General features: G+C 39.8%; 1 protein-coding gene across 1 annotated transcript; it reads right to left on the bottom strand.

The window, feature by feature from the left end:
* Window positions 1–30: 30 nt before the first annotated feature.
* Window positions 31–9,704, bottom strand: LOC129775343 (cathepsin O-like). The gene is made up of 3 exons (XM_055779999.1): window positions 9,181–9,704; window positions 8,773–9,117; window positions 31–2,375 (listed from the first exon to the last, which is right to left on the bottom strand). Exons 1-3 carry the CDS (start codon window positions 9,624–9,626, stop codon window positions 2,069–2,071), a joined length of 1,098 nt encoding a protein of 365 aa, XP_055635974.1. The 5' UTR covers window positions 9,627–9,704; the 3' UTR covers window positions 31–2,068.
* Between the last annotated feature and the right edge of the window lie 291 nt (window positions 9,705–9,995).

Below are 9,995 nucleotides of genomic sequence, written 5' to 3' on the forward strand. Positions count from 1 at the left end.
ATGAAAAGGCATTTGCAATTAGAGAGTATGATTCTGTAATATCAAGATAACTCACTCATGAGAACCTAAAAAATGAGACATTTTTGTATGACAACTTTAAAGCAAAACAAAAACAGGAATCTTCCTAATCACTTTGAGAAAACCTTTCAAAGATAACACTTGCTTGGGTATTTTTATAAATTCAATTGAAACTGTATGTAGACAAACAGGCAAAATGAATCGAACATATTATTTACAGTAGGCAAGAGAAAACCCTGATAAGTTTATTACAACTGAGAAGAATAATTCAACACAGCACGTGGCAATCAATAGTTTCTTGACGTATTTTATACAATAATTCATTCGAATTTCATATCCACAAATGATTATATAGTTCGACTTCGTCAGCTTTTTATCTAGTCATAATACGCTTTCAAAACATCCCTTCAAAAAAAAGTGGGAAATGTATTATTTACATTTATACGAGACTGATTTCATAGCAATCATTAGTTCTAAAAAAACGAAAGTGGTTCAATTTAGATGCTTTTGATTCACTCCTTCACGAAGACAACCTCTCGGTTTTCGTAAGCAATTGCGGAAAAATTTAGTCTATTCTGTGCTAAGCCGTAATTCCGTTTACCAATGGTTTCATGACGCGGCTCCGATAAGTTGGTAGAAGAAAAAGAATGATTATCAAAAAGGGGAGTCTTTATTTGAGTGCAGTTCAAGGAGAGTAGTGTGTAAATAAAGACTTTTATAACGAAACTCGTTAGGAACGAAATAATAGTAAATAGGGGTTTTAAATTCAGTAATTGAACGCATAGAGGCAGGCGAGAGATATCATTAAACTAGTTTTGTAAACATGAAAAAACAAACATGTGTGATAGTATTTTGAGATTATTAGTTGCATTCACTAGTAAACAATGTCCTGATTACATTCGTAGTCATGTTATCAAATAAATCAACCTTTTTTTCCTCTAAATTATCGTTACTTCTAGGTACACCCATCCGATCTCTAATTAATACACGCATTTCGTAATACCAGAATCAATTTTTTGTACAGAAAACAAGTTTCGCCTTAAACCACTGATCGATAGGTTAAATGCACCGTATATAGATTTATAATAAGAGAAAATTCCACTTGCGTAGCAAATTTTCACGACATGTTCATTGCGTTCGATATTGAGAGAGTATTGACACAAAAAGGGTTAGCGTAATTTTCAATTACTTCATTATCTCCAACAAAAACTAAGGAAAACCACGTTTGTTTCAGTAAGGATTATCCATTCGCTCAACATTATTATATACTCATGTAAACAATTTCACAAATTTTTCTCGTTTGTTCAAACAGCAATTGGTTGCCTTTGTCACATTCGTGATATGAAAGCATTTATACTATTAGAAAATTTTATACAATTAGAAATCGAGTATGCCTGTACCGCCTTGCTATAATCAAATTGTACATGGAAAACATTTTTCAGACATCTGAGCACCAAAACATATACATCGTGTTAAAAATGCCATACAGTTTTCTTCGAATTTTTGATTTCTGGTCTTAGGGAGTGCCTTTTCTAGCAATCGTAAACTTCAATTTGTTTTGTACAAAAAAAATCTCAAGATAGTCATAAACAGTTTTCCAGCTTGCGTTGACATACACTGAACTTAGCGCTACATTTTAGAAACGACAAAAAATCTGCATCGAGCGACTGCGTGACAATGATATTGTTGCTGATTGCTGTTTGGACTTTTGACGAGCTTCGTTCGAAAGATTCACAAAAACTCATTACCATAGTTGATAATGTTACACAAACGATATTTAAAATAGAAGCAAAGCCAACCGAAATGGGACGCAATTTTCTTTCTTTTAGTCGCATCACAATTCATATTTGTAAAAAGTATATTCTGAACAACAAAAAATAACCTGACACACACCTGGCAGATACACAATAGAACGTGGACTGACATGATCAAGAAGATACGGATAGCATTTTAATGTATATAACACGAGAACATATTATACAACAAACTAAGAAATTCTAAATAAAATAAATCAGCGACACAAGAATGTATATTCAAACTGGTTTTTTTTCTAGATCAAATCAATTATAGAAACTCGATTGGCGATCCCGCACAAGTTTTTCCCTATCTGAATCTTGATAAACCCGTGGTCACCAAATCTAGGTCCCCAAGAGTTCTTAACCAGATAGTAAGGGATGTTCGATTCCAGATTGTAGCCTATGATCTCCACCGCGTGATTAAGTTCCTCGAAGCTGCCGTCACAGTGGTACTGTATAACTCCACCTAGGTAGTATTGCCAGGAGATGGCGTTCACTGCCGCTACGATTGGGCCATGGTTTGCCAGATATCGCAGCATCAAGTCCTCACGATCCACTAAACTGAAATGAGGCAAAACATCATTGATTTTATTGTTTTTCAATAGGTATTATATTTTGTTAATCTTTTCAAAAACATAAAGTAAATAATAGATCAGATAAACCTTCTAAAACTATGAATCTAATGAAAATAAAAGTTGTCGTTACCCCTTGAAGCGAAGCAACAAATAAAATATTCTCTTCGTGTTGCAGACTAACGATGCAACTATTTCTAACCATAACTGAGCGTAGCCATTCTCGGTACACAAAGAAGAATAGGAGAAGATCGTTACGCTGCTTCATTTACGCTACGAGACTAGCAATGGAATCGTTGAGTTGCATAGAATCCATGACTATTCGCATTGAGCATCTTTTTCGAGCGTGGGTAGCGAGAATGGCATAGAAGTTGTTTCCGGGTGGATAGAGTGGATGGGGAGATGTGATTTCGGATGAAATGAACTCGTTTCAACTGCATGACTGCGCGGAAGCGTTCTCCTTGGTTTACTTTATACTAGCTGATCCGGCAAACTTCGTCCCGTCCAAAATTCGATTTTTGTTATCATAACCTTCAAACATTCACGGTTTCTTACTAAACCAATCGACGAACCGTTCATTGATTGATCTTCTAATCGACCCGATCGTTGAATTTACCTTTTACTATAAGATTCCTAGTGTTCCTATCAAAACTCATCATTAATATAACAGATTGTATTCAGACACAATTCCCGTTCAAGATTTTTTAACCACTTGCAAATAACATTTGAAATTTGTGTTTCATTTGTTCGGCAGATAACCCCCCCCCCCTCCACCTTAGCGAGGGGGAGGGGTCCCGAACTATGGTAAGAACCTTCTCCGGCCCCAAAAGCCCCGACATACCAATTTTTATGTCTATCAGAATCAGACAGACAGACAGAAATCCATTTTTATATATATAGATTATTTTATTTGTATATTTTTGAAGTAGGATTACGTCTTTCGGGAACATATTGGGGTACAAATTGAAAATCAAAAATCGAGCACATCGTAAAAATCGTCCAATTCCAAACGCTTATTGTTCAGTCATTTCATGATGGATTGATGAAATTTTGTTACTCATCTTTTTAAATGGAGGGAAACGAACCCTCTGATGCTTAAATTAGGGTCTTAGACTCTCTCCAGATGATTTTACGGTTCAAAATATGGAGACGACCACGATGGAGACACTTGAGTCGCCGTTCAGTATGACTGAATTTTCTCTTGCCGTTCTTTCATGCAATAACACAACTCCGGGGTCGGATAAGATCAAATTTAATTTGTTGAAAAATCTATCTGATAATGCGAAGAAATGTTTGTTGAAACTGTTCGATGTTTTTCTTGAGCAGAATTTTGTTCCGCATAAGTGGCGACAAATTAAAGTTATAGCTATTCTGTAACCTGATAAACCTGTGTCTGATTATAATTGTTATAATTCTTAAATTGCATTCGCAAATTACTAAAAAAAAATGATTCTCCATCGTTTAGACAGCTGGGTTGAATCTAACCATCTTCACTCGCCTTCGCAGTTCGAGCTTAGTAGAGGCGAAGGAACGGATAACCGGATAAATGGAAATTTTTGGGAACCGCAAAAAACCCCGAACCAGCAATCACATCGTACTACAAACGACGCAGCAATAGAACACACTATATCACCGATGCAGGTCACTGTGAGAGAATGATGACTGGATCAACTTCACCGGGCTGCACGCCTGACAGCTTTAGTGAAGCCCCAAACCACCTCATCCCAGTCGAGCCAATTATGCCAGCAATCAACAGTCATTCTGGTCCTGAGTTCGAGTAATGGGGTCTTCAAAAACGTCATTTCAGGCAAGTATTCAAATGTTTGGAACACTTCTCGCCCAGTAACGTCCGTCGTTTCTAGCCGCTATACTCCAATCGAAAAAAATCTCATCCGATTACGCTTTCTTCCGCTGCGATCGTAATGATTTCACCAGTCGTCACTCGCGGGGTGGTGGGGTTCTAATTGCTGTCAAAAACTATCTAGTGTGTGAGCCTGTTTTGATGACCAACAGTGAAGTACTTGAATAATTCGCAGTTCGGATAAAATCTCAGCTTCGTTTTCTCTACGTCGTTTCCATCTATCTCCCACCAAATTCGAGCAGCGAGTTATATACTGCTCACGCAAGTGCAGTGCAAACAGTAGTTGATCGTCTTTCGGAATCAGACTTAATCTTGTCGATCGGTGATTTCAATCTGCCTAATCTACGATGGCATCTCGACAGGACATCAATGGTTACATTCCCTCAAACGCGTCGACTAAAACAGAGATAAATTCTATTGAAGCAATGTTTGCGAATGGATTAAGGCAGATTAATTGTTTTATCAACACAAATGCCAGACTTCTTGACTTAGTATTCACCAACCTTTCTGAGTATCTTGACATGATCAGACCGCCAGCTCCATTGTTAACTCCCGATGACCACCACGCACCTTTCATTTTACTACTTGACGAGAATGACACACAAAAATTAATGGACGAGCAGGATAGATGTACCAAACTTAACTATTCAATATGTGACTTTGACTTTTTGAATTCTGTTCTTAAAGGGTGTGTCACATCAAATTGCATCACAGAAAAAACGCTGTAGAAATTTAATTTTTAGGAATTATATCTTCAGCTTTTGCTTATAATCAGATAAGAGTGTATAGATCACGTTGGCCATGCTTCACTGTCAATTTTTCTTAATTTGGAAAAATGTCGTCGAACGAAAAAGAGCATCGTGAATTAATCCTGTGCACTCATTTCGAGAATCCGGAGTTGTCACATCGGGACATCGGTAAGACGCTGGGAATCGTCCAATCCACTGTCAGCAGAGTACTAAAACGATACTTCGAGAACCTAACCATCGACCGGAAGGTGAAGAACGGCAAAAATGGATGCTCCGTCAGTGAAAAAGATCACAAGCGCGTAGTTAAGCAGTTTAGACGTGATCCGAGAAGTTCGGTCCGGGATGTCGCCAATAAGCTGAATTTGTCAAGTTCATTCGTCCAGCGGACCAAGCAGCGGGAGGGCCTGCGAACATACAAGCTTCAGAAGGCTCCTAACCGCGACGAAAGGCAAAACATGGTGGGGAAGACGCGAGCCCGGAAGCTGTACACCGAAATGCTGACGAAGCCGCATTGCCTGGTAATGGAAGACGAAACCTACGTCAAAGCGGACTTTCGTCAGCTGCCGGGCCTGTTGTTCTTCTCCGCAGAGGACAAATTCAGCGTTCCGGAGGAGATTCGCAAGCAGAAACTATCCAAGTTTTGCCAAAAAGTACATGGTGTGGCAAGCGATCTGCTCTTGCGGAAAGCGGAGCGCCCCCTTCGTGATGACCGGCACGGTAATCGGGCAGGTTTACCTTAAGGAGTGCCTACAGAAGCGCTTACTACCACTATTGAAGCAGCACGAGGGCCCGACCATCTTCTGGCCGGATCTCGCTTCGTGCCACTATTCAAAGGACGTGTTGGAGTGGTACGACGCCAACGGGGTCACCTTCGTGCCAAAGGAAATGAACCCGCCCAACGCGCCGGAGATTCGCCCAATAGAGAAATATTGGGCGATTATGAAGCAGGCCCTCCGGAAGAACCCAAAAGTTGTCAAATCGGAGGCGGACTTCAAGAGAAAATGGATTTCTGTTCAAAAACACCTACAACCTGACGTTGTACAGAACCTTATGGACGGGGTAAAGAGGAAGGTGCGAGCATACGGGCTTGGGTTCGAAGTATGAATAAAAAGAAAATGCCAAAAGTTGTTTAATAGTTTTTATTTTACTGTCTAAAATTTTCAAAAGGATCGGTCTACTGGGCGAATTTCTACAGCGTTTTTTCCGTGATGCAATTTGATGTGACACACCCTTTACTGGTGTTGAGTGGGATAGACTCCCGAATTGCGATACAGCAGACCAGATGTTAACAGCTTCCTACGAATTACTCTAAGACGTTATCAATCGTCACGTACCTCGGAAAAAACGAGCTTCTGTATCTGTTTTCAACAAATCTTGGTGGACTCCCGAGCTGCGGAAACTCCGCAACCATCTCCGAGAAGCACGCAACCGATATTTCCATACGAAAAATGTAGCAGACAAAACAACATTCGCGAGATTCAGTTGAAATATAAAGTCATTCTTTCTGCAACGCATGAAAACTATTTGCATAGAATTCAGACTACCGTCAAACAGGATCCTTCTCGCTTCTGGGATTACATCAAGCACCTGAAAGCTGGCAAGAGGATCCCTGGCTCTGTAAACTTAGATGGAATCTTTGAGAGCGTGTTCAGTAAGGCGTCACCCGTTCAACGACAAAACTGCTTTGAGTATGTTACTCCGCACAACATTCATCTTCCACGCATCCAGTTTTTTCAAGACGATGTTCGAAAAGCTCTCGAAGGCATCGATTCGAAGAAAGGTCCCGGAACAGATAATCTGTCTCCTGTGCTGTTGAAGAATTGTGCCGCTTCACTCTCGATGCCTATCGCTGCGATTTTTAACCGCTCACTTCAGTATTCCGCTCACCGCAAGTATTCCCACTGGCATGTGAAATATCATTCATAAATCCGGAAGTTACTGTTGTGTGAACAATTACCGTGGTATTTCAATACTATGCAGCCTAAGTAAAATGTTCGAAAACTGATTTACGCAGTTTTGTACAGAGTTGTTTCGTCGATGATCTCTAACAGCCAACACGGTTCCATGAAACGACGTTCTACAACAACAAATCTTATGTGTTATATGTCAGCAATATCACGACTGTTAGAATTTAAGCAGCAAGTGGACTCGGTATATGTAGATTTCGCGAAATCAGTGCTGCACAACCTCATCATTAACAAATTGAATCACTTAGGATTTCCGAATTGGGTTACTGAATGGCTGCACTCTTATTTATCAGCCCGCAAGGTGAATTCCGTGCGCTCTAGGACATTCAACATTCCATCTAGTGTGCCTCAAGGGAGTGTCCTGGGCCCACTGATATTCATCATGTATATCAACGACCTGTATGACATGCTTTCGTCATCCAAACTTGGTTTCGCCGATGATTTAAAAATTTTTCGCGTGATTACATCCATCAGTGATTGTGCCACAATACAAGAGGATATAAATCGTCTACTGATCTGGTGCGGTGACAACGGTATGCGCGTAAACAGTAAGAAATGTAAAACAATTTCATACACTCGCTGCAAAAACTTCATTAGTCATCATTATTATATGGGATTGGATTCCCTGGAACGCGTGAATTCTATTTGTGATCTGGGAGTAACAATCGACTCTAAATTGAAGTTTAACGAGCACATAAGTATCGCAACCGCTAAAGCATACACTGTACTTGGTTTTATTCGTCGTCATGCCTCAGGTTTCACCGATGCGTATTGCCTCAAAACGCTGTACTGCTCACTGGTTCGCAGCATTTTGGAATATGCTTCTCCGGTTTGGTCTCCATTCCAAGTTACGCAAATGCTTGCAATAGAGCGGATTCAGAGAAGTTTCATGCGGTATGCCTTGCGTCAGCTCCCATGGAATGACCCAGTCAACCTTCCCAGCTATGCTGACCGCTGCAAGCTGATCAATTTTGAAACCCTATCTGACAGGCGTAAGAAACTACAGCGACTTTTCATCTTCGACCTCATAACAGACAACGTGGATTGCCCCGAACTGCTACAGCAGGTTCCGTGGAATATTCCTCCTCACCGATTTCGGAATTCTCCATTGTTTCTAATACCTTCCCACAGAACGATCTATGGTTTTAATAATTGTTTTTGTTTGTGTTTGCGATCGTTTAATGATGTTTGTGAGGAGTTTGATTTTACTTTTACCAAAACTGTATTTAGTGTTAAAATAAGAAGTTTAAATTAATTTATTATATAAGTAAACAGTCTGTACAACGTTGTCGAAGATGGTGAATAATAAATAAATAAATAAATAAATAATGATTGTCTTGTGCTTCTTCCATCAGAGGTTCGCCTTGTGTAGTGAGCAGCAAATAGCATCAGTGTTTCTAGATATCAAAGGTGCGTTTGATTCAGTTTCCATTGAACTTCTTTTCCAAAAACTTCGTCAGAATCGATTTTTTTTTTATTCTGGCCAGATTTGGCAAATGGCTCGTTACTCCAAATCTACTCTCCAGTAGAAAACAATATCATATACTTCTAAAAAGACATCAACCCATCAAATTGCCCCCAACTGCGACCAATTGAACGTTACTGGACAATTATCAAGGGCATATTCAAGAAGGGTGGTACAGGACTGGAATTCAGGTATAATTTGTTTGCCGCGTCCAGGAAGTGCACGAAGGCTTTTGTGCAGAATAGTGATCAACATAGTTTCAAGGGCAAAGGCTGGCAGTACCGTTGCTCCTTCAGAATCGATGAAACGATGAAGTCAAAAGACATTTAATTTTTTCAACGTACCTTGCACACGTGTATTTCTCCACTGTCATGAACTCTCCTTTTAAAGCTTTCCCGAACAGACATGTTGTACCATTTTCCAACGACAAAACAGTTCGACATTCCTTCTGCGTGGTGAGCTTATGATTGTTGCTCCTTAACCACTCTAGCAAACGACACGTATCACCACCATCACATCCGAAGTTGTCATTGCCAGCGCAGTTGATCACTTGTTCGACACACAAATCGGTAACATTCTGCTGTCTCTTGATAGCGGTTATCGATGCGATCGTGTCAACGACACTGAAAGCCCAGCATGCACCACATGCTCCTTGAGATTTGACAGGTGCTACGACACCCTTTTCTCGCCTGAAATTCAGAAGACGAACAACTATTTTATACAACATTTTTGATAATGCTAGACATGCCCACCAATCAACAACTTTTGGTAAATTTTCCGGTATTTTAAGTGCTGCTCGTTTAGCTCGTGAGAATATGATGTCATCCTTCATTTCCGAGCTTTTCGATTCTATGATGAATTTATCGAGCGTCTGGCTTTGTTTCAAATCGGCCAGTTTTAGTTGCAGAAACTCCTGGTCCGTAAGATCGGCATACTGTGTGATACCGTAAATGGCAGTATCATTCTCAGCGCGGTGAGCATTTAACGTTGCTATTTTGTTCAGCGAAGATCGAAATATCTGAAAACGATGCTCGTACTCGCGCACATTATATCGATAAGGTTTTCCGTAAAGCCGGATGAAGGTGTCGAACTTCTTCCGTGCTTCTATCACCGTGTTGGGTTGTAGATTGAACGGAATCATTAGAAAACACAAAGTCACTATAATGAGTATCATGATCATTTCAATCACTTCCGACATCTTGAATGGCTTAAATTGTGCAATCGAACTGACGGTTGCAACCGTTTGTAGCGGCTAAAAGTTTATAATATACTGACTACTCACGATTGGGCGGTGAGGCATCATCTTCGAATCGTTTCTTATCGCATATGACTTATTCCTTCTCTTCCATTCTCAACAGAATACTGATGACGGATTCAAAATTTCTTATTCGGAAATGGATTCATGTGTTTATATACATTTATTTTGTTATCACTTCTGGTTGTTGTGTTTTCCAATAATCTATTTACGTGACTCAATCAAATAGAGTATATTTTCTTCATGTTTTTCATTTATTCGTTGTATTGTTGAAAAAATGACAATTGGTTCAGAATAGTTAATGTTAGTTTT

The sequence above is a fragment of the Toxorhynchites rutilus genome, chromosome 3 (assembly GCF_029784135.1).
Source record: "Toxorhynchites rutilus septentrionalis strain SRP chromosome 3, ASM2978413v1, whole genome shotgun sequence".
NCBI classification, from domain to species: domain Eukaryota; kingdom Metazoa; phylum Arthropoda; class Insecta; order Diptera; family Culicidae; genus Toxorhynchites; species Toxorhynchites rutilus.